Here is a 25,466-nt window from a genome sequence, read left to right on the forward strand (position 1 = left end):
CGGAACAAGGAACCTGGGTCTTAGGGGCCTTCCAGGGTCCCCATTAACATCTGGAATTGCACATGTAAGGAAATTGCAAGCCCATAGAGGCTCTGGAGAACAGATGGAGCATGTTCCCATAGTTAAAGAGGTATCATTATCTTGAAATACAGTCAAATGAAATAAAAACTGGCCCAAAAGTCTTTTATTGTTTCTAACCTCGGCTGTCCTGACATTATTTGTTTCATAGCTATGATTTATGAGAGAATGAGGTGATAAACGTATCACCAAATTGGTTGTACTTTATGTGGGTGCTGCAGATCCCACCCAGATGCTGAGGATAAATCCAAAGGAATTTTCCTTTTATCTTTTTTAGCATTAGTGAACCTGGGTGCTGTTTGGGACAGGAGTCGTTGGGGCACTCTGTTAAAGCTTTATGTTCTTGTGACATTGGTGAGGGAAGCTCTCGGCTCTGAGATGAGGCTGCAGTGATTACCCACATCCTTGGAAGTCTGCAAGGGAGGACTGACTTGGCCCTGTCTTGTACCTTGCAGACTCCAAAGCATGCAGCTGTTTACCACTTGAAGATGTGTTGTGTCATGTGAATCTGGCAAAAAAACCCTGTTAGTGTGGGAACATGGACCCTTTCATCCTGAACTGTGGCAGAGCTGAAATGGGAGCATTTCAGTGTGAAGCCTTTCCTAGCTCAGTGCTTTCATTCAGATTTTATTTGTGTATCAGTTAAGAAGGTACCTTTTAAGAGACTCTTTAAATATCCTTGTGAAGAAGTACAGACTGCTTATGAGGGTTGAAAATTTTTCAGTCTCTGGTAATCCTCTCTAATGTCACCAAAATGTCCTAGAACTCCTACAGGCACTGGGAATCCCTTTAGGATCTGTGTCGCATGGGCAGCCACAGGAGCAGAGATACTGCTTCTCTGTAAATGTTTGCATGTGTAACCTGGCAAAGAAAGTTCAGGACATTCAGCTGTAAGGACTCCTGTGTTAAAAACTGAATTAATATATTGTCATACAGATTAGAATGGAAAAACACACAGCCAGATCTCTAATGTCTTCTCTTTACTGTGCACATTGAATAGCAATTATTTTATGAAGATAGTACATGGTAAATTTTTATAAACAAAACAGGCAACCAGTAAGACCACAGTGAATAAATAACTGTAATATCGAAGCCCTGTTTTAGAATAACGTACAATTGCATTCCTTGCTATTATCAATACTTCCTTTTTCGTTTCACAGAGAGTTATACCACTATTGGTGTTCAGTTCCAGTGGGATGACACTGGATGTATTCTGGCTAAATTTTTTGTTTAATATCAAGGTAGTATTCTTGTCCCATGCATAAAAGTCAATAATCTCTAAATATAGATCTTTTTTGGGTATAGTAATTACTGCTTCTTCACCAACTGTAAGAGCAATTAAGCCCCAACTAATGAGCAGTTTTCTACACTGTAGTTATAATGCTCTATCTTAATAATACACTTATCTCATCAAATAGCTTTCTTCCTTTGAAAAAGAAGTGTCTAAATTCATTACATGTTTTACAGCGACTGGTCAGAAGAGCTTTATCCTTTTAAGGTAGTTTTAGTTTCTTTCAGTTCTCAGGTGCATCTGGTTCTGTTTACATTTTTTACCCTCTTTAATTTGTCTTCTCTGGCTACTACAGGACATAAACTTGCTTTACCTGTAGGGCTGGAGCTGGGACTTCGATCTGAAATAATGACTTAATGCCAGGCAAGGGAGATGTCCTGCTCTGAGGGCAGATACCTGTAAAGCGTGAATTTCATTCTTAGCCTTTTAATCTAATAAATTTTGAGAACTGGCTTTTGGTAGGTTGGGAGATTTTTTGCATTCCTTTTTCTAATAATTTAAACTACCATATTTTGAAACATCTGAAGCAGTAGCTACCAAAGTAGAAAGGAGCCCTGCACTGTGTGGTTCAGTGGGGAGCAGCTTGGAATAGAAATGGCCCAAAGGGGTGAGGCAGCACTGCCAGGTCTGGCAGTTTTGGTCTTGGTCTCAGAGTATTTGTTGTTTTCCTTTAAGCCACAGCTGCTGGAGTCTTCTAATGAGAGGAAAATTCACCAGCTTCCATGTAAAAAGCAGTGGTTATGGGAGAGGAACTTGAAAGTCTGTTCCAAGTATTGCTGACTGGGGGGAAAAATCACATTAAAAGACCTGCTAGAACACTTTGGTCATATTTTTATAATTAAAGATCATCTTTTGGAGATGAAATGCATAATAGGATTGGGAATGCTGTAAACAGAGAGGCAATTTCCCCATCCAAGGTGATCCTTTTTTCTTCCCAATGTGTGGCTGCAGCCCCTGTGCAGGACCATAGCTCTGTGTGACATATGGGCTGAGAGGAAAAGCCCCTGCAGGGGTAGTTTTAACACACAATATTTTTTTTTAGGTTGGTTTGTTTCTTTGTTTGTTTTCATTTTAGAAGCAAACACATCCTCTCATATGGGTTGAGAAAATTTATCCTAGTGCATTGTTGAACCATGTTTCCACAATCGTAGTCAGGGCTAAATCAAGGTAGAGATGTGAGAGAAATTGAAGTAAATCCTATGGTTACTTAGTTTTCCTTTTAAAAATTCTTCGCAGTTTAGAACTGAATTTGTGGAAGCATTATTAAATAAACTCTGTCTGTGGCATGTTTGCTTTAGGACCTTGTTTAGCAAAGCACTTAAGTAAATACATAATGTGAAGCCCATGAATGATATTATATCTGTGCAATGGATAAAGCACACAAGTGAGTGCTCAGTGTCCAAGATATGAGGAGCCCTTGAACTGGAACTATTCACACAATTAAACATTTGCTGAAAAGACATTGGATTATTTAGCTATTTAAAGTAAAGCATGTGCTTAAGTACTTTTTTGAATCAGAGCCTATAAAAAGAAATATTCCCCAAAATATCTGAATGCTGAAAATGGAAACTAATCTCTAGTAAACTGATATGGTATGGCTACACGAGTGAGCTAAAGCTGGGTGCGAGACCACTGTTGGCTGGGTCAGCTCTTTGCATCTTACATCCAAGCTCCAAGCTGCAGGCTTTGCTTAGGAGTCTATGTGCTGGCTGCCTGGGGTGAGTAAAACAGAAGTCTATTCTAGGGCAATAAATCCACAGCTTAGTTTGCAAGTCATCATACCAGGAGCATTATGCTACATGATATGCATGCTTTAAAATGCTAGGCTTCTCTGAACCACTTAATCGAGGCATAAACTGGAGCTGTGAGGTAAACTCTGGAGGCTGTGAGTAAAGATCAATAAGATGTGTCTCAATAACTCTTAAATTAATAAACTTCTACTACTGATTTACTAGCTTCTCTGTGTTAGTGGAGTTATAAGTGGTTACATCCAGAATTTACTTCAGAATAAGCCCTGCCTGCTTTTTTGCAACTGTGAAAACCTGAGAAGACCAGTGAGACCAGAAGTAAAAGACAGCTAGTATCAGTCACTGATAGTTAAAAGGAGACATAAAAGCATTGATGCAACCATTCTCACAAAGTTTTACTATTTGCATCAGCTTCCATCCCTTAGAAAATAATCTCCTCCCAAAAGTGTGCACCAGGTTGTGTTTCTGAGAGCAGGGGCTTGTACAGGACATCGCAACTGAGGAAGACACAGCACTGCTGTATGTGCTTCAAAAGCAGTCATTAAAAAAAAGCCTGGAAAAGATACAAATAAATCTGGTTTTAAGAAAAAACCCCACCACCTTTTTTATTGCCAGATATTATGAAGTACATAGGCGTCATCTAGAGTGTAGGTGTCATCCCCCCATTCTGAGATAAATAGCAATCCATGGATTTTCATTGTTTTGCTTATAAGACAATGTAAGTGGCTCCAAGCCAAGCACTGAAGGGTGTTAGGCCCTTGGACACCTGAGTAGAATCCATGTGTTTTAGCCCAGCTTCTGGTATTGATGGGTTTGGATTTTTTTATTATTTCCTCTGGCATTAGATTCTTTTTCGTATTTGTCAGTAAAGTCGGGTACTCTGGAGTACTGCCAGGATCAGTTGCTCAAAGGGAATGAGACCGACCAAAACAAATTAGGGGAGATTGAAAAGAGATAGTAATTTTAAGGTACTCATTTACCTTCTGGCTCATGGACCTTTTATTTGTGTGTGTGTTTCCAAATTTTCCTCTGAAACCACAGAGCCTGGAAAGTTTCTAGTTTAAAATGCTGGACATAAGTCATTCTCATGAAGCCAAGACTTCAGTCTCTTGAGTCCACCAATTATGGCCTTAATAAAGTCATTAAATTTCTTAAGACATGCTCTGTAATTAGGAAGGTTGGGTTTAATTATATCTTTTGGTCCTTGTTCCCAAATACTGCTTCTGCGATTGCCTTAAAATACTTGGAATACTCCTAACTTTTTCCTATACATTTGTACTAGAAAGAAATGCTAGTCATGGATTGAAGTCTATTTTGTATTTTACTTTGAGCAAAATAAAACCAGGAAGTCAGTCTGCTCCTCAAAAGGCTCCTCCTGGATTCAGTGTAAGGTCATAGATACCACAGGAATACAGACAAGTGCAACGGTGCATTGTTCAGCATAGTAGGAATTGATCTTGTCGTCACAGTAAGCCAGTTGGCATCTGGATTTTTGTAGATGAAACTATTAAGGGTTGACCTGAAGGAAAAAAACCCAAACTTTATTGAATATTTGTGTGTGGTACTTAGGCTGGATCTGTTGATCTGTTTCCCCCCTCCATTGCTTTTTGGATGCTGCAAGCCCATTGAAAAATTCCATCAGAGCTGAAAGAAGATTTCTAGACTTTTGGGAGGATATCTGTGATTTAGGAGAGACAGGATTCCTTTCTTTATACATCTCTAATCCAAGGAATATCCTCTGATTAAGGCAGTGGAGGGCTCTGTTTGGGTCTATTCAGTGTTCTGAATAGAATCTCCAGCCTGGCTGGCTTCTCTGAATGATAGTTCTGGGCAGTGTGTGACCTTCCCTCAGGAGAAAAGTTGTTCAGCACGACTGCCTTTACTGATCAAGACTCTCTTCAAGTGTCTGAATTGAGAAGTCTGCATCTCCATCAAGGGAAGATGCTGTGTCCTGAAGGTTGCTTGCATTCTGCCGCTGGAGGGCAAATAAGGACTGGGCTGGACACCTGGTGAGCTGGTATAAGAAGTAAGCTGCAGATTGAAACTTGGAGAGCAATTAAACATGGGAACAACCTTTAAAAAACATAATGAAAAAGCCACACACAAAGACTACTCAAGGAGTTCTTCAGTACTTAATACCTTTCTGAACAGAGTGAAAACTGTTTTTAAGGCTCTGAGAGGTGACTTTATGAAGTGTAGTGACTCATGCTTGTCATGTCAGTATGTGTTATCCAACTGTTTCTTCTGGCATAAAAACCTGTTAGTTTTTACTGATATTGTGTGGAAAACCAAACAAAACCTGAGATTCCTTCCCCTTCAACAAAGCAAGCTTCAACAGCCTTTTGGAAATATAACAAGGGGTTTCCTTGATCAAGTGAACTGTTTACAGACCTAGGTAACTATCAATGATGCCAGGGGTTAAGTGAGATAATTTATTTTTGATGAAAATCAGAAAAAACAAAATCTGGTTTCTATTCTGTGCATTAATATGCCAGGTAAGCAACTGGAAATACTGTTCAAGGAACATCTAGTTTGTAAATGAATAAGGATTTCGGGCCTGGAGTAGAGAATCTGTACAAACTATGCAGTGAAGGCTGCTCTGATGGAGTGTGTGGTTTTGCATAACAGGTGAACAGAAAATGATGGGTATGACAGGAGCTATATTTAAATGAGCCAAGTTGAAAGCAGTGCAGGAATAGAGGAAAATGATAATACACAAATCACAGTGAGTTCTGTCCTCCGCAGATCTATTTCTTTTGTTACAAGCAAAAATTGCTGTGATGGAACATGAGAAACTAACTTTTGTGACCGAGTGAGTCGAAACAACAGTCTGAATTTGGCAAAGGTACATGCCTTGTGGCATGTGAAGGGGAAAGAAACAAATGTCTTCTGGAAAAAACTGAGCAAAAGAACAGTTTCATTTTCCAGGACTTCAGAAGGATTTTTAAGGATTTTTTTCCTTATGTAGAAGGAAACTTCAAGGTCACAATTTCCAGTGTTTTAGGTCAATACAGTCATAGAATTTCTGAACAAGAACTTCTCATAAAAGGTCAAAGTTGAGATGAAAAATACTGTGAATGGGTCTTTATCCAACCAAGTTTCTGGGTTTTTGTCAAGTACTTTTGCATATATTTTGGAGTTTCAGCTACAATTGGCTTAAAGGAAGGACCAGGAGAGTATAGAGCAAGTGATGTTGTTCTGTACAGCACTGGCTGGACTGCAGCAGTGTGGTGTGAGGATCCCATGCTTCCCAGCCTCTGGTACTAGAAAAATATTGTGGTGATTAAAATCATAGTTTAGGGCATGTTCAAATCAGAGGAGAGCCCCACAAGGTTGTGATATCTTTATATTCTTGAGGGAAAGTCCTGGTGTTATCAAACTCAGTGCCAATCTTGTCACATCAGTGACACCAGTCTGCACTGGGGTCAGCCCAGCATCCCTGCACTGCTTCCATCCTAAGTCACCATCTCTTTGTACCTTAACATGCAGCAGTATGTTACAGCAGTAACTTTACTCCAGTTTTACTTCTTGATATTACTCAGATAGCTTAAATATTTTGTGTTCCTCAGTGGAGTCGTTAGGTGGGGCATACAATAAATTTCATTTTTTTATTTAGGGAGTTTTCCCTGCCATTACTTAAAAGCATTCATGCTTTAAATAGCAGTTAACCTTTTTTAAAAAGTTGCTGTAAAAGTCAAAATGTGCTGTTCTTCCATACTTCCAGACACCTGTAATCTCAGCTATGCTGCATTGAAATGAATCTCCTATTTGCTTTGTTTGGGTTTTTTTCCCATTTTCTTTTATACCATGTGAATCCCGTGTCTGTCCTTGTTACATCAGGCTTCCACAAGGGCCACACAGGTTGATCTCCAAGTTCGTCCTTTCAGTGAGCATCCACTGCTTGCCAGTTTTCCCCCCTGAAGAAATTTCCTACATGTTGAGCAAAAGTGGTAAGAATTATACATTTTTTTGTTACCTCTCAAGAAGCTCCTGCTGGGATGGGCCGTGTGCTGTCTGTTAGCATTGTATTGGAAAGAGCTGCGTTTTCCCTGAGTAGAGCTTTGTTATGAAGTTCATTTGACTGAAAATATTTTGCATGCTTAACTACCTGCTGGTGAATTTTTCTATGCCAAGTAATGTGTCAGGAGCTAGCGGAGCATAGTAAGTTAATTACTTGTGTGCATACTGTGAAGGAAAAGCAAACAGCAAGGCACCGGTGATACGAAGAATGAGACTTCATTTCAGTCACCAGAGATTGTGTTGTTAATGAATCCATTCAATCAGCAGGGAATTGGTAATGTAGATAAGCCCAGGTATGGCTTTGTACTGATAGGAAGATTAGTCCCTCAACCAAAATATTGCTTTTAGTGAGAGTTTACTAATATTGAATAGTTTTTCAAAAGCGCCGGTGAGATAAAGTAACAGCCTGAATAATCATGGCTGTCTTGAAAAGACATGATGATGATGATGATGGTCTTCTAATGTGCTCTGCAGACACCATATAAAACCAATATCTTACAGATTTCACACTTAAGTGATACATGCCAGATTCCATTTTAGGGTATATGTCACCATGGGCTGCCCAAACGCTGCTGTGACTAAAGGGCACAGGGAGGTGTGTTCAGAGCTGGCTGCTGCCTTCGCCACACTGGACAGGGAGGGGTGTAGAAACACCTGCCTTGCTTCCAAGCATCCTTGGTGGCAGCAAGGGAAGATGCTCCCATAGGAGGCAACGGGAGCTGTGGGAGCTGCAGGCAGTGAGGTGGAGGAACAGGTGATGCCCTTACATTGCCCTGGGAAAAATTCATCCTGGGAACAGCTGCACCCTAAAGCCTGCAAGCTGCACTCTGGGTTGACCTTCCCTAAATGAATGGTTCATGCAGTGCTGGAGGAAAGAACTTTTATCCCAGCTAGGGTATCTTTTGGGGTTTTTTATTTAGCTCAGTGTTTGAATGTGCACCACAGGTACTGTGGGAGTGAATCTCCTGCAGCACTCACTCCGACTCCATCCATCACAGCAGGTCTTCGCTGCCAGCGCTCTGCAGCAGCTGGTTTTCCCCCACAGCAGCTGCTCAGGTGTTTGTGTGCATTTCACTGCCAAAGGGAAGTGCTGGCAGGAGGGAAGGGGCTCTGCCTGTCCTGGCTGGGCAAGGCTCTTGGGCAGGAGAGGGGCTGCTGCCAGTGCCCTCCTCCAGCACTGACTGGTTACTACCTAAAACTAATCTGGAGAGAAGGGGTACAAGTGAATAAGATCCACATTAGGAACATTAGGTCCTTTTCATGACTGGTTTGTTGGGTTTTTTTGCTTTGTTTAGTTTTTTGAGGGATTTTTTGGTGGGTTTGTTTGTTTTTTCCTAACTCTGGACTTTCCTATTTGGAAAACTAAAGCTGGTTTGGAATAGTTTAAGCCATTTAGTGTAACATACTGAAAAAGACAGATATAGAACAAAAATGAGAAAACCGGTTGTAAATGTTCTCTGTTAGCCTCAGAAACAGTGCCTTCTGATGGAGTACCTCAGGCTGGACACTATGGCTGCTTATTGTCGACCTATTCATTCCTCTTAAATTAATGGTAGAAACATAGACTGAATGTTAATAGAAGTTGACGCCAGGGTTCACGATGTGTCATTACATAGAAGCTGGCAATCTCCCAGAAACTCTCCCGGGAGCTATTTTACTGGTGCATATTAGTGAAAAGGACAGCTGGATTGAGAAGACTGTTGGAACAGAGATGCCATTAAGAACTTAGTTGGGCAAAAGTTGATTTTCACCTAAAAAGGAAATACCATGGTAAAGCCAGTATTTGTCAAGATTTGATGAGTGATTTGGGGGACTGCAGTGTTTTCTGTGATATAATTACACTGTAAGGTCCCAATCTGGTGGCTGTCTCTGGTCGGGTTAGGATCAACAAGGGGTTTTGAAAAGCTGAGGGTGACATGTTTCAACAACAGATAATTTTATCTTCCTGGTTTTATTTTTTAAATCCATCCTCTGCTTAGAACACTTCTGTTTTTTGTGAATGTTAAACCTGAGCCAAAGCAACAAGTGAGAATTATTTTTGTAGTAGGTTTCTTTTGAAATGATGAGTACTTTTCAGCAGTGCCTCTGGATAGGCTTTATTGATATCAGCCCTCCCTCCCTTTATTCCCTTTCTGTATTGCTCTGTGCTCTCTGTGGGTGTTTTATTAACTTGCATCCTGCAAAAATTCAATAAAAATATACAATTTTTTCCTGTCTTCCCTCCTATTTTCTTTTTTTTTTTTCATTCTGGCTTTCAGAGACAGAGCTCTGGGGAGGGCTTCTTTGGTTAGTTACAAGGAACAGATGGGAATCAAGAAAAGGTACTTTCTGTTCCTGTACCCACCCAAATTGGAGGTAATTAAGTTACAGTGAGGCATCATTTACGTTAGCAGTTTCTTTGGTGAGATCAAGCCTATTATAAGGGTACGTGTGAGAAGTAATAGGATTCAACTCTGTGGTGCTTTGAGAAATAACTGGAACTGGTTTTTTTCTAAATGTGTTTGCAGGCGCCAGGGTGTGTAGTGGGACAGTTGAGTCCTGCACAGCTTTTTATTTCTGTTGCTCTCTTCAAGTTCTGAGCAATCCTTGCAGCTGCTCTGATAAGACAGGTGAACTTAAAAAGGAAGGGAGTGAAATGGAGCGTGCAGCTCCTGGTGGTAGGAAGAAGACAGAGAAGCAAGATGGGAATTTTAGATTTCCTGACGTAAATGTCATGGCTTATTACTGTCACTGTCATTCAGTGTTCATGTTTGAGCCCCTGGGCAGGTTCAGCAGCACAGGAACATTGATGCTTCAGCAGGGTCTCATTCAAGCCCTTAAACAACCCATGATCTCTGGTTTAAAAACCACAAAAGGTTTCCTGAGCCCATCACGTCTGTTTCTGCAGGTTTTCTTCTTGCCTCACTACTCCTGCAGCCTGAGGTCTGTCCCACAGTTTCAGCTCAGCTAATGCTCCCAAGCTGCTGCCCAGTTTCAACTCCAGATCCTGTGGGAAATTTCACCTGTAGTATGGTGGTAAGGTCACAGGCACAGAGTGGCAAGCTGGCTGCTTGTCTTCCTGGCTTTTGCCTGTTTTGGGTTTCGGCAAGGGTGGCTGTAACTAGCACCAAGCCAAATTCAGGTCCTCTTCCTTCCTTTTCTTTCAATGAAATCTCATGAAGCCCCCAAAGCCTCCATCTGCATCCAACAAAAAGTTTCTTGCCCAGTTTCTTCATCTTGTTTGCTCAGATTTATTTTCTCAGAGCTTTGTTCATGCTGTGCTTTGTCCTTGGAGTAGCACAGATGGAACTACAGTTTACATCAACATTATATGAGCTTGTGCTTTTTCATATGTTTAATTTTATGAAACACCAGACTCATTTCTTCTTTCATCTTTGCTCTCTGGAAGAAATGGCGTTTCTTTTCTTTCTCATGGGAACGTTGATCACCTTTCTGGTGTGTTAGTGCCAGCTCTGGAAGATGGCCTTGAAGAAGAAAGCATGAAGCAAGGTGTTACAGAGAAGGGGAGCTTAGCCCAGGGGGCTGCATCTGTTCAAGTTTGAGATGTTTTGTACTGTGTTTGTCTTACATTGTTCAGTTTAAGCTTTTTGAGGCAGCAGCTGCTTACTAGTGAGGTTCGGAAGAATGGAGCCTCTCTTCCTTTTGCTGCATTGGAGCACTACATCAATATAAATATCCCTCCTGTGAAGGTCCATCATTATACAGCTATTGCCCTGTAAATGAAAAAAAGGATAGTGGAAAAGGGAGACCCTTCTCCAGAGAAACTTGTCCTGGATGTGATCTCTTCAAGGCACCCATTCCCTGTCCAGGCACCCATTACTGAAATATATGTCTTCCTCCCAACAACACAAAGTACTCTCACTGAGCTGCTGCATTGATTCATAATACATCTCCAATCTGTAATTTCCATTGGGATTTATGCTTTTTAAAATTACATTTAGGAAAAAATCTATTTTTACGTCTATCTCTAGTCTTCATGGGGCTTTACTGAACTAGTGTAGGAATAGAAGAAATTTAATTTACGATGCCTTCATATAAATTAATCTCCTGTTTTTTCCTTATATTGTAAGTTATCACCTCATTTATTATATGCAGCTCAGGGTGAGCAGTTTTTAAAAGGCCTCTGACAGTTATGAAATGAATGGTGTGAGATGTCAGGTACATTTATTAAAAATGTAGAAAATTATAAAAAACAGAGGATGTAGATATACATTGTCTCAAGTCACTTGCCACCAGCAGGCACTTGCAATACCACAATTTATCCTCCCACTCAGTGAGTTCTGCATAATGATTTCATTGATATTGTTGTGCTCTGTGCTCAGTATAAATAATTTTGAAATTTTAGTTATAAAATTCAACAGGTCATTAGGCAAGTCTGTCTAGAGTTTATTGTGTGAGACACCCCTGAAAAAGCCCCAAACTATTTTGCCAGCACAGCTAAACTTAGTACCATTTTCACTTTTGTGTGGTGGTAAATTATTCAGCTCACAAATGCTAAAACTCAAAATGTTTATGGAAAAAGCTTGTTTTAGTAATTACACTTATTCCACTTTTTTGTGAGCTGCCTGCAACATTAGTCTTAAGGTCCTGGTGTTACCTAGTGTTGGATATTTATCATACATTTTTGCCACTGGCAGGTTGATAGGTACAGTGTGAGCTTCATACAAGATTCATGGCAGCTTCATAGTTTTTTGAGGAACAAAACTGGTATGCAGAAAGTCTGTATATGGGGGGGGTGATATATATTAAAAAAACACCGTGTTTGTGACTGTGTAATAGAGAATAGTTCACTAAGGAATACAAAGGTTGAAAACATACGTTAAAAATTTCACCAAAGGTAATTGAAGGTTAGGAAGTTTAATTAAAGAATCCAGCAATAACTGTAGCATCTGTGGATATGAAAGTTTAAGGAGAACATGCATGTCACTCTGTCTTTCAGTTTAAAAGCTGCAGACATTATAAGATAGTTTATATTTAGATTTAAAGCCTTTCTTTGCATCTGCCACTTGTTGGCAGTGTGACAGTATCACTGACACAAGCAGTTTTGAAGATCCGCTTTCCTTCCACAGCCCCATGGCTGGGCAGTGCTGTAGCTGTAGCTGTAGAGGCATCAGTGCTTCTGTGCTGCTCCTGGTGGTGGCTCAAAGGTTATCTAAATCCAACTGCTTTTTGTTCCATCTTCCTGTATTCTGTTTGTTCCAACAAGTTAAGATAGGCCTTATCAGAGGTTGTTCTTGGGGAAAGTTTCTTTCAGATTTTTTGACTTCTCAGAAAACTGTCCCAGGGTGTTTATGCCTCTCCCATGCCTTGCACACCCTCCCTGTGTTGAGCTTGCAGGTTGGGTAATGCTGAGACCTGTTTGGGTCTCAGCAAGCTCTTCAGGATCCTGCTCTTGGTATTCGGTCTCATTTTTCAAGCAGTAATTGGAATTTTCTGCAAGCACGAGTGTCTCATGTTAAACAGAGTAATGATAGAGAATAATAAAATGAAAAGCCCTTTTTCCCCAGGGCAGGAAATCTTTGTTCAAAGCAGCACTGTGAACTCTTAACTACAGGCTCTCCGTCTCCATCGCTTTGATTTTGGTATGCCATCATTTTAGAGCAAGACAGTATAATTTCAGCAACTTTTCCCCCTAATATAATGATTTAACAACCTGGTTGCTTTCTTTGCAATGGGAAGACCCCTGAAAGATGCTTCTGATTTTTATCAAGGCTTTCAGGGATTTTTATACCTTTACCTCTGCAGCCTCATGCTAAATCAATCAGCAAGGGATATGTCATTCAGGTAATTACTTTCAGCCTTGTATCTAAATGCAGTCTTTAGGTTTCATCCTACAGATTTCACTTGACTTCTGCTTCCCAGGAGGGGATTGGAGGTGAGAGGAGAAGGTAAAAAGAGGCTGATTTTTCAGCCAGTCTGGATCTGCAGTGTGTGCCTTGCCTCCTGTCACTACTTACGTGGCATAAGCACCTTCTCCAGGGCCTTCCTGGACTTACTGATACAGCTCCTTTTAAATGGCAGTGATGATGAAATCTTACGGCATCAAGTAACGGCTTCAGGTTTTTTGGTCCCGGATAACCGAGAGGAGCCCCAGGATTGAGATTTCTGAAGGATGCTTTCACTTCTGTAGTGAATTTCACTGATATTTGTTTGTTTAAAACAATTTTTTCCTGTTTGAAAATCCAGCCTGATACTGAAGTTCATTACTTTGTAGCTGAGCAAGGGCACCTCTTCCTTGTTCTTTCTCTGTGCGGAAGAAAGGAACTGGTTTTATTTACTGGTGGTGACATTTCAGTGTTTCTTGAGATCTGGCTCATGATGGAGCAGTTCAAGTAGGACAGAGACTTAAGAGGCAGAGATTCAGACTGTAGAGTTGCTCAGCTAAATGCTGGAATGGTTGGGCAGGTCGCAGCTGCCGGTCCATGGAAAGGGAAATATCTCCATTTATCCAGAGCCTGTAAAATTTGCAGAGGTTCTTATCTGCTGTGGTCCTTGAAGTCTGTAGGCTGCCCCTCCAGAGCTGTGCAAGCAAAGGCTGGGACCTCTGTTTTTATTTGTAGAGGAAATGTTAATTCATTCCATCAGTCCCTATTAACTGGTTGGATTTTGCCCTAGGAGAAATATGGAATTTTCTCCCATATTAAGATGATGGGATAGGATGTCTCCATGAAGTGACCAAGCTAATTGCAGAAATGAGGGGATTTGATTGCTTTGCAATCATGATTACCATTTTCATTCAAAAATGAAAAGTCAAGAGACATTGAGTACAGACAAAGATTTGTCTGAGGTAATTCTGTTAAAAAAAGAATCAAGAACAACAAATAATAAAAAACCTGCAAAATTTAAACCCCTAAACTAGTTCTTTCCATGTCAGGCCTGAGATTTAAAGTCACATCTTTTTAAAAATGTTTACAAAAAAAAAAAAAAAAAAAGTTGATATGTCTACCTCTTTCCCAACTTACGAATGGTGAAAATCACTTTACTCAAAAATTGCTAATGTCTGTTAAACTATATCTGTGTAAAGGTATATGCGTTACACACCAGTTTATATCAGAGTAGCTCATCCATTAATTAAAAAGTTACGTAAAATCAAGGAAATGCCAGTGTTTTTAATAACAGATGTTTTAAGCAAAAGACTGTGGGAGAAAAACAAATATATTTGATCTTTTTTTTTTAAGTGGAAGTTTTTATAAAAGCTTTAATTAGGTTTTGGCAGAATACATTAATGTTTTTCATTAATGAAGACTGCTCATTGCTTTGTACAGTAAAAAGAAGAAAAAAGATCTTGGGTTATGTATCAGGAGCAGACAGAGTATTAAAAAACTATTAAAGTTACTGCAGTCATTGACAGAATGATTTTGCATGAGAAAAGAATCTAGGAAGCATCAGGTAATTTCAGACAAGGATGGATGATAACATCTCTGGCCTGAAGTGTGGGTTAAAATGTGTGTGAGACCCCACGTGTTGCTGAGCTCCCTGACCCCAGCTCTCCTTTCAGCCTTGGGAGCCAGTGGCCCTTTTGTCCCTGATTTCAGCAGAGAAAAGGTCAAGTCCACAGAGACCTGGCTGCAACCCAAGCACCCCCTGCTCTTGCTGCCATGCATTTGGCTGATCTGGGGTGAATCCAGTCCTCCTGCCCCAGTGTGGGCCTTCAGCTATTGGACCCAAGCCCATGGTTTCCTGGGGGCAGGACACTGATTTCAATTCCTGAAGATGCCAAACCTTATCAGTTATCATTCTTTCTGTGTTGCCCCTGCATCAAATATTCCAGCTCCATGTTGGGATGCCTGATGTTTACCTTTGCCTGCATGTTGTCCCACCATCTCAGTGGACATGTGTATTATTTATTAACACAGTTGTGGGCTCTTAACTTGGTTTCTGAAAACCGAATTATTTATCAGCCTTAAAAGGCCAACTCAAATTCATTCGAAATTTTATTTGATTAAAGCCACCATGCTTACTGTTGGAAAAAATGAAATACAAATAGCAGTAAGTTCCTCTGTTTCAGATGGGTAAATGTCACACACAGAATTACAGGATTTCTTTTTTTAACTAGGTTTAAGGGAAACAGAGTCTTTATTTAGTGTCATGTTTTTATTTAAAAGCATTTATTTAAAGTTCTAAAAAACAAAGAATTCAATAAAGTAAGACAGGTGTAACTGCAAATGATTAATGATATAATTCTCAGTACTTTATAAAGTGTCTAACGCTGAAGAGATTTATACAGTGCAGAATGGCAATTGCGCTTTTATGGAAGGAATAGGTAATCAATATCTGCAAGCTTGGAAAAAGTGTTCTATTTCCTCCTCTAATGATATAGGGTTTTTTTGCAAAGCAAGAATGTCTGGAGCATAAGACACTTGGAAGAAGAATTAATTTGAAATCTGTAGTGGAAGATCAGTTTCAATTAAAACTGCACTTGAATGTCCATGGAAAAACAGGCAGTTGGGCCTGAACCCTTCTGATGGCTGAATCAGTGAATCCCACTGCACTATTCTTGATTACATTTTATAGTTTGTTGAGCCTTTTTTTTTTTTTCTGGGTAGGGGATATAATTTATTTAGTTTGGTTTCAAACTCAAAAGTTTTCCTCTCCCCTTCCTGGCCCACCTTCTCCTTTCCATGCTCATTGTTAAAGCTGAGGCAGCCCCAAATCTGCGCTGCTGGGAATGGAGATGTTGGGGTCATGGCCTCTGTATCTGTCTAGAGCTGCTGCCATAATGGCGTAGGTCATATTGCCTGTAGTCATTTACATATCAAAACCTTGTGAAAGAAATGAATGGCAAGCCAACTGTTTATAAAATCCTGGGCTGTTTTTAACTAGCAGGTCTTGAACCTCTAAATCAAAGCTTAAGCCTTATGACTGTAATTTGTGATGTCAGGACTTGGAGTCACAACACCAGCACTAAGTTGAGGTTTTGAATTGCTGAGAGAGTTTCATTGCATTAGATTTTTTTTTTCTTTAATAATTCAGCATGAGTATGGAAACATTTTATGCATGGAAACTTACACTCTCACATGAAGAAAGCAGATACTGCCAGGCTTTATTTTGTTAGATTATAGATTTACAAGCAAGTGAAGCTACTGTGTTTATAAAAAGAGAGTTATTGCTATTAAATTAATTCAAGCAAGTTAAATTAATTTAAGGAAAAAAAAGCAGACTTTTTTTTAAAAAATAAACAAAGCCTTCAATGGTCTGTGTAAAACTACATTTCAACAAGAGTCAGTTCAGGGACCTAAGTCACTTGAGGTTTTAATTCAACATGGAGGTTTGTTTGTTTACCCTTATGGCTTATTTTATTCATTTTGACAAGGCAGTTTTCACTGCAAACAGGTTGAGAGCTGGCTATACATAAATAAATAAATAAATAAGACAAGATGCATGGAAGAAACTCTACAGTCTCTGTTAAAATACATCTGCCTACTTTTTAAAAAAGGAAAAATTCCTCATTGGCAGCAGAATACTTAAAAAACAAAAAAAATTGGAGTGCACAGCTCCTTTTGAATGCACAGCTGAAACCACTGTGATAGCCTCTATGGGCAGAGTGCTTTTGAAAAGCTCACCCCTTGTTTATAATAAAGACAAAAAACAAGAGCTTGCAGGTTTGATAATGTGGAGTGCTAAATATTTAAAGCAAATTCCCAAATTTCTTGGGGTAGATGCAAGGTTATATGTAAAGTAAATATGAATTTCCAATTAACTCACTACAAAACAATTACTAAGAGCATCCTGATTGGAGAAAAATAGCTGTGTTTGAGTGGAAGACATTTGGTTTCCCTGTGTATGGGGTTTTAATAGTTCTGTTCTCCTTGGTTGTGGTACATTGGGAAATAACTGAAAGCAGCTCTTGCTGACAATATAAATTGAACCCTGAGATAAACAAAGCTGATTTTTAACCTGGGCAGATGATGTAAATGATTTTTAGAGGATATTGCAATTTTGCCTAATTGTACTTGAAAGTAAAATTTTCTTATTTCAGTACCAGACAGCATTTGTGTGTGATCAGTATAGCTAAATCTTGCTATTGATTAAGTGTCCTGCATCAGCTCATGAGAAGAGAGCATGAATGCACTTTGCAACTAGACAGATTAAAACCCAGAGGCCAAAGAAATTGGCCTTCCCAACTGCTGGGTTTGGATGGCACTAATAGAAGATATATATGCTTCTCAGATGCAAGGGTAATAAATGCACATTGGTGCATCATTTCCTGCTGTCTTCCTGCTGAATAGACCTACTGACTGTGTAGTTCAGAGGTGTGACATCAGGGCTCTCAGGAGAGCAGAGTTCAACTCTGGGTTGTAACTTGGTTTTGGTAGTTGAACCTGGGCAAATTGCTTCCCTTCTCAGCTATCAATTTCCCTGTCTTTACATGAGAATAATGTAGCTGATTTCTGCTGTAAAGCACTTCAGGAACGGCGGGCAACAAGTGCTTTACAATAAATCTGTGCTGTTATTTCAGGATCTTAAACCACTGTTTGCACTCATAGAAAGAACTCAGTCTCTGTTAGTAGAACTTAAGGGTTGGAGAGGGAGGTCATAAGAAAAATTTGAAATTCATTTTTGATCTTTCTAAGTGTGGTGCTGAGGGTCCCCGGTGTTCTAGTGCATCTAGGGCTGATATGTGGTGTGGATGACAAGGTCTTTGTCTCAGACCTTTTATTTTTCCACATTATTTTAATTGTTCACCAAAACCAGAAAACTCATGTAAGAATAGCAACAAAATAAATTTACAGTGTATTCCTGACAGGTCATTGTGCTGTTTACTTCTTCCAGAGTAATTTTTTTTTTCCATTGTTGTCTTCTTCAAATTTACTAACATACGTTTAGTTTAATTCTTTCTTTTAATCTTTTCTGGCTTCAAAGCTCTGAAAGAAATGAGTTCATTAATAACGATCATATTATCTAAGCGTAGTATTGCAAGAACACAAGTTAATGCTGTTAATATAACTTGTCCATAGTGAAAAGATAAACTATACAGTAATACATTAAGGCTGGAGCTTTAGGGAAGTTCCTGTAGCAACATGGTAATTGATAACATATGCATAAGAGGAGCTTGGGAACTGCAGAGAATTTTATAGAATAGTAGTTTTTTAAAAAGGCCATTGTTCATTACTGCTAGAGGCAAAGTTGGAACACGGCACAAAGCCAAAGGATTTCATTCTCCTCATAAGTTTACAAGTCTTAACCTCTTTCAAATGTGGGAATTGTAACTGTGGTGGAGTTACCTGGGGAGCTTAAGTGCTTTAGCCTCACACTTTATCCAACGCTGTTGAGCCACTGGGATGTTGACATTGGTGTTTTTTAACAGGTACCTATGGTCCTGAGCATTGGGTGACTTCCAGCGAGAAGTGTGGGGGTTCTCACCAGTCTCCCATAGACATCACAGACCACCTGGCCCATGTTGGAGATGAGTATCAAGAGCTGCAGCTGGATGGTTTTGACAATGAATCTTCAAACAAGACTTGGATGAAAAACACAGGAAAAACAGGTATGTTCTCTTCTGCTTGTCTCCATAGCCTGCCGTCAGTCAATTAAAAATTCAAGCCATGTTTCACCCTCCTCCTTTTTCATTGTTCTGTTGCTTGGGTTTTGTGGCATTTTTTTTAAATGTAATTTTTCAGTAGGAGCCAGCTGCCTCTGTCTCTGCATTCTGTGCAGAGCTAGTTCTGCAGATTGAGTTTAAGGGGCTTCTTTTTAAGGGCTGCTCTTTTTTTTTGGTGGTGTTTTTCTTTTTGTTCTCAGTCTAAACTAATTCTCTCAGTAGTCAGTTATTCCTCAGAATAAAAGGCAGTGTAAGAGTTTCAAGGTGTAACCTTGAATTATCAGCTTTGGGAGGCTGTAACACCTAATCCAAAAGAATGCTGAGATGCAGGGCTCAGGGGGAAGGAAAGGGGAAGTCTTAGAAATTGGAAGATTTTAGAGAAGAAAGAGCAATAACTGCTCAGAGTAGTGGGGGCTTATTAATGTGTTTCTGATATGATTATAGCACAGTGTTCTTCACTGAACTGAATCCTTTTCTGCTCTGTCTGTTCTGGCTTTTAGAGAAAAAAGAGCAGGCACGAGTACTGCTTATTTTTACCAAAACAGTTCAACGAAAGGTCAAGGTTGATTTATATGCAAAGCCACGTGCATTTGATTACTCTTTAATTCTAAAAACGTAAAAAGCAGAAATTATAAGGCCACTCTCTTCATTTGACAAGGTCAAGTATTTTTAGGAAATTGGATTAAACCACTAATTAATTCAATTTTATTTATTTGAAGTATATTTTTATCTTTATTAACATCTGACATGCATCTCTATAGTGCTCTCTGTACCATGTCCCCTGTTAAGAGGTCTGTTAGCAGCACCCAGGGCATGTACCTGCTCTGGAGTTGGTGGAACAGCTGTGCACACAGTGTGACCTCAGATACACCCATCAGCTCCAGGGCACTTCAGATCTGAGCCATGGCCTGGAGTCCAGCAAGCGCCTCAGATCCAGCTCCAGCAGTTCAGGATCTTAGCAGGAGCTATTGCCCCTCAGATTAAATGGAGTGGCAGACTGTGAGCCTGTTTTCTTTCACTGCAAAGCAAATCCAGTTAACATAAACCACCACCAAGCATAGCTGGGGGTTTTGCTGCATTACTGGGGTTTTTTTCCCAGCTTCATTGACAAGTGCTCCTGTTTGCTTTGAAATCCTGACTTTGTTGTGCTTGGTAGCAGCATGAGGTTCAGGCAAGGTTGAATGCTATGGAAATTTGGTGCTTAATTAATCTACTTGTGTTTTGCACCCTGCCCTTTATGGTCAGAGAGGCTGTTTGTGGTAATCAGTAATAAACATAATTAGACCATGAAAAAGTTATGGTGCTAATCTTCTAAGGAGGATGGATGTTAATGCTGTCCCATACATGTAAGAGTAACATTGCTGCATATATAATAGGAAACCATGTTAGAATCATAGAATCATTTAGGTTGTAAAAGACCTTTAAGAACATTGATTCCAGCCATTAACCCAGCACTGCCAAGGCCACCACTAAACTATGTCCCCATGTGCCACATCTACACATCTCTTAAATACCTACAGGGATGATGACTCCACCACTTCCCTGGGCAGCCTCTTCCACTGATTGGCAACCCTTTTGAAATTCTTTCTAATATTCAATCTAAACCTCCCCTGGCAACACTGGAGGCCATTTCTTTTTGTCCTGTCACTTGTTACCTAGGAGAAGAGACTGACCTCCACCTAGCTACAACCTCCTTTCAGGGAATTGTAGAGAGCAAGCAGGTCCCCCCTGAGCCTCCTTTTGCACAGGCTGAGCCCCCGCCAGCTCCCTCAGTGGTTCCTCATCAAACTTGTGCTCCAGACCTTTCCCTAGCTCCCATTCCCTTCTCTGGACACACTCCAGCCTCTCAATGTCCTTGTAGTGAAGGGCCCAAAACTGAACCCTGTGCCGAGTACAAGGGGACGGTCACTGCCCAGGTCCTGCTGGCCACACTATTACCAGAACCTTGTTCTGTTGAACTGAGAAGTGCCAGCAGATTTTCTGGTCTTGGCACAGTTGGCAATGAAAGCTGAACCTTCAGTCTTCTCTGCTGGGTGATTTTAGCACTGCTACTATATTTGATTTCCTCAGCCATTGGGGTATGGATTTTTGCTGACAAGTTATTGCTTCTCAGAGCAACAGTAACTGTCACTTTTCTTGGTAACTTACGGCCTTTTACTGGTAATGTGAAGACTCTTTTTGCCTTGCTGTCAGCCCTGATTTCTCCTGCTGAGCTCCTGACTCCTCCCTTGTTTTATCAAGTCCCATTCCTTTTCTTGGTTTTCTGACCTTTTGAAGAAACTTGCCTGGCATTAATTTTTAAGGTGGTAAGTGGTAGAGCAGCAAACCAAGTAGGATGTTTTGGCTTGTGGGTAGAAGATAGAGGTCGGCTGTGCCATAAATCGTGATGCATTTTGGCAGCAGAGTCTTGGAGCAGATGGCCACACAAGACCTTCATATTGCAGACTTACAGAGACAGTAAACTAAATAACTGTTTAAGAAATGGTGATGGATGTAGAGGGCATTTCTCAGCAATTAATGACTGGTTTAAAGAGACAGGGGTCCCTGGGAAAGCCAAAGGCCCTTAACCTTAATGCTCATTAACTGGCAGGAAATATGTTGCTTGGGTTACTGTTACTGCTGTAGGACCTAGTAATTTTTTTTATGATAGAACAATGAGTTATTTTTAGGCTCCGAGAGGTAATTCTATTTAGATTTGTTCTGCTCTTTTTTGTGTCCCCCCCCATATCAGGTAAAGGGCAGACCATGTACAGAAAACAGTGTTTCATTTAGAAAATGTAAATGGACTTTTTAATTCTCTGTCTTGACCAGAAATGCTTTTGTGCACAATTACATTGGCAAAGGCATTAATGTGGGTTTAATTTCATCACTAGAGTAGCTGGCCATAGTATTAAGTGCTAGAGATTACTTGGAGGATATACACGCATTTCACAGTTGTACTTGCATTAATTGTGTTCATACCAAGAACTTCTAAAATCACCTTCTGCTTAGAGAAACTTAAAATTTCTACCAGAAATATGTTTTTGTTAAGTATCTTTCCTATGTGATGTGCATCACTCTGGCTGGTTCTGACCATCAGAGCCACTCTGCTAGGGCAGGGGAAGAGCTGCATTGAGTCCAGGTTTATTCTTGCTCTCACAGGGGTGATGGGCATCCAACACCAGCCCTGAACCTGAAAATGACATCACACAATTGTGGTCCTGGTGGCTGCACACCACTTTGTTTGGGTTTGTAATCTCAATTAGATAGTATTTTAAATTAGTGGCTTTGGGGGTTGACTCCTTGCACTCTACAGAAATCCTGGGATTAAAGCAGTGGCTCCCAAAGCCCTGTAAGGTGATGGTTGGTTATTTCGGTCCTGAATACCAGGGGTCACAGAAAAAGGAGAGACGCTCCTGGCGGTAAGGGCATGCTGCTAAACTGGGAAGGTGATGGGAACGTGTCATACAGCCCAGCAGTGTAAGAAATACTGTAAAAGGAACAATTAGATGAACACTTCAGATTGTACATCCTCCTAATTATCCTTTTAATTATTCATCTAAAACAAGTGAAATGACCCCTGACAGAGCCATAAATTATTTGGGAACTATCAAATATTTATTAGATGCAACTGAATCACCACAGAGGTTTTAACAGATGCATTGCAAATCTGCTTTGCTGTATTCCTCATCTCCTACAATTTCATCTATGGAATTTGTAACTAATTGAATGAGATTTCTCACCATTTAAAATACTGCTGAGCTCATGGAAAACTTTTTAAGGGAGGTAGAGAGCAGTGGTACTTTCAGTCACTTATGTCTCACAGATTTGGTGTAAGCAGACAGTGACTACCAGCAGTACCCTGGCTGACACAGTCAGTATTCTATAGCCGGTTCTGCACCACCCATCCTCCTACATAAAGCACTTGGATGCAAAGGGAGTGCCAAAAGAAGCAGAAATCATGGAAGAAAACAGCCCCATGATTTTGCTGGGGCAGTTTAGAAACATCTGAACATCTCATACAATTTAACATTCAGATGGTTTTGACACAAACCGTTGAAAATTGAGCTGTGTGGAAAAATTGCCCCTGAGATGATGCTGCTGTAGCTCACTGTCAGTCCTCAGGGGAGGGCACAAAGCCTGGCCTGCAGCAGAACCTGCACTGAGTCACCAAGAGAGAAATAACTTTTATTTCACATGTAGCTTTTTTTGTTTTTTCAGCAGTGAATAAAATCCTCCTTCTTACATAATAAAATTGGATTTATATTAATGTGCCCGTTGTGATGACACAGTTGGCTTAAGAACACAGAGAAATCCTTATGGGTTTTGCTATTTCCATTAAAAAAGAAAAAAAAAATCCAAAACCAACCCCACAACTTCAATCACAGGATTCTAGACACAGCAAGCACTGGTCTGCAATGACTTTTACAGAAATAAAATTTAAATTTTAGCTCTGTTTTTAAGCAAGGGTTTTGTGAGGGATGAGAAGAAAGAATTTTGTAGGGAGTAATTTTTAGGAATGGTGTGTATTAAAAACAGGAGATGCTGGAAAGGGAGGTGACCTTGTAGTGAGAGTAGCAGAAATGAATTTTTTGAAAGATGGAATCAGTTCTTGGTTGGACCACAGGCCTCCCTGTAACATGTACCGGCTTCCACCACACAATTCTGCCCTCTGTTTGAACCTATGGCTTTTATTGTTACATAAAATACAAAGGCTTTTGGAGGAAAGAGAATACAAAGAAGATCTTTCTGACCCTCATTGAATCACGTAATAATAATATCAGAGTTACTGTAATAAAACCCAGTTCTTATGGAGGATGTCTCATGAGTGGGTCTCAAAAATGTTGTGACTCTCCCTGTTTTACAGGGAGGAGGAGCAGGGGAGACTAAGGAAGGCACCCAGCATGTCCAGCAGTAGAGGTGGGACAGGGCACAGGGGTCCCCCACCAACAAAAAAGAGGAACTCCAAGAAACAGGAGACCCATTCTTTTCTTAATTTGTGATCTACAGACCTTGAGGCAGGGACCATGGTCAGCCATTACTCTCTGGAACTACATTAAACAGGTTTTGATGTAGTTTCCATTTAAATTTTAATCAAAGTCCAACAAGGAGGGCAAAATGTCCTTGAGAAATTTGGACTTTGGGATTTTCTATAGTCTGTGTAACTTCATAATCACTTCCAGAATTAGCCAGTATTACTTGCAGACCTCTTTTTTAAACACCCCCTGTAAAGAGGAAAATGATGACCCAACATTTTACTTGCATTAGAAGTATTCTGATATAATGAGCAAAAACTGTAACTGTTTCAGAAAAACTGTGCTAAGAGTTTCTTTCTCATTGTTCTGTATGTGCAGTTGCTATCCTGTTGAAGGACGATTATTTTGTCAGTGGTGCCGGGTTACCAGGCAGATTTAAGGCAGAGAAAGTGGAGTTTCACTGGGGTCAAAGCAACGGATCAGCTGGCTCTGAACACAGCATCAACGGCAAGAGGTTCCCCGTTGAGGTGAGTGTAAAGACATGTGCCTGTGTTCTCAGAGAAAACAAAATCAGAATGTTTTGCTGTAGTTGGAGGCCACTGTGAAATAGGGCAATGTTCCTCTCAGTGAACATAGCAGTTTGCAGGCCCTTCCGGCCCTTGCAGCACTTTGTCCATCATCTCTCATGTGCTTCTGCAATATCAGCTCCGAGCTCTGCTTTGCTGGCCTTGCCAGCTCTCATGTCCCATGGGTTAAGTTGCAAACAGCCACTTTCCTCGTTTCTCCCATAAGCTTTCCATGTGTGGGAGGATCTCCTTACAAATACATCTACCGAGTGACCTCATTGTCCTCCAAAGCTTTCCTTTCCCATGACACTTACAAACAAATAGCAGCGGTTTGGGAGCCATCGTGCTGAGACTGCTGTCTGTCATCAGAATTGCTTCCTTGCACACACAAGGCCTGACCTCTGCCTGGATTCAGCTGCTATCCCTTGCCTGGCACTAACAGGACCTCTCCATAGATCCGTGCAAACAGCTCTGCATTTGCATGTGCTGGAGCCGGCTGGGCCCGAGCCAGCCCCAGCCGACAGTGGCCCAGCTATCCTGGGAGCGAGGTACAGCCTCGCACACAGTGCCCTGGGAACACAGCCATGTCCAGAGCCAGAGCCAGGCACCTGTGTGCAGCTGAGTGCAGTGATGTGCCCCGAGAGTGCCAGCGCTGTCAGGCAGCCGGGTGTGGTCAGATCTTGGCTTGTGACCCATAGCCCCAGGTCGCTCTGTCCTCACTGCAGTGTTTTCTGTGTCAACGGAGTTTGTTGATACTTTTCATTCGATAGTCAAGGTTTTGCATGGTGAGATAAACAAGATGTTATCTGGGATTACCTTTGCCTGTGAGTAAGCAGATATGCAGTTCCCAAGTAGTGGTTCCTGAGCAGGTTGCAGGAAGCTGCGCTTGCTTTCTCGGAAAGCTCATGGTTGAGCAGAAATGGTGGTCTTGGGACTTGATTTATCCCCCAGCTTGCCATAATTCATCACATGTGGCTTTAGCCAAGTCACGTTATCAGGAGGTGGGAATATGCTTCCAGACCTCAAAGGGAGGTTGTAATAGACTCTGGTGCATTATCAAAACTTCCAGTTCTCACCTGCCTGCTCAAAGTGCCTCATCACACAAGAATTAGAACCTGATTTTTGTCTCCAAATTGTGTACCTGTATGTTGGATTTTCTGAGAGGCAGGGATTTTATTTTTGTCTTTTTTTAATGAGCTTTTCCATTATCATCTTCTTGATGTAGCTGTGATTTCTCACAAGGGGCCACCCCTCGCAGATGGAGCA

General features: G+C 40.7%; 1 protein-coding gene across 2 annotated transcripts in view; it reads left to right on the forward strand.

The window, feature by feature from the left end:
* PTPRG (protein tyrosine phosphatase receptor type G) overlaps nucleotides 1–25,466 on the forward strand; it is a 403,292-nt gene that overhangs the window by 195,697 nt on the left and 182,129 nt on the right. For both annotated transcript variants that reach the window (XM_039558715.1, XM_039558716.1), the window contains 2 exons: nucleotides 18,446–18,625; nucleotides 24,013–24,161. In XM_039558715.1, coding sequence (XP_039414649.1) covers nucleotides 18,446–18,625; nucleotides 24,013–24,161 — 329 coding nt within the window. The remainder of the gene's footprint in view (nucleotides 1–18,445; nucleotides 18,626–24,012; nucleotides 24,162–25,466) is intronic.

Source organism: Corvus cornix, chromosome 12, assembly GCF_000738735.6.
Source record: "Corvus cornix cornix isolate S_Up_H32 chromosome 12, ASM73873v5, whole genome shotgun sequence".
In the NCBI taxonomy this organism is placed as follows: domain Eukaryota; kingdom Metazoa; phylum Chordata; class Aves; order Passeriformes; family Corvidae; genus Corvus; species Corvus cornix.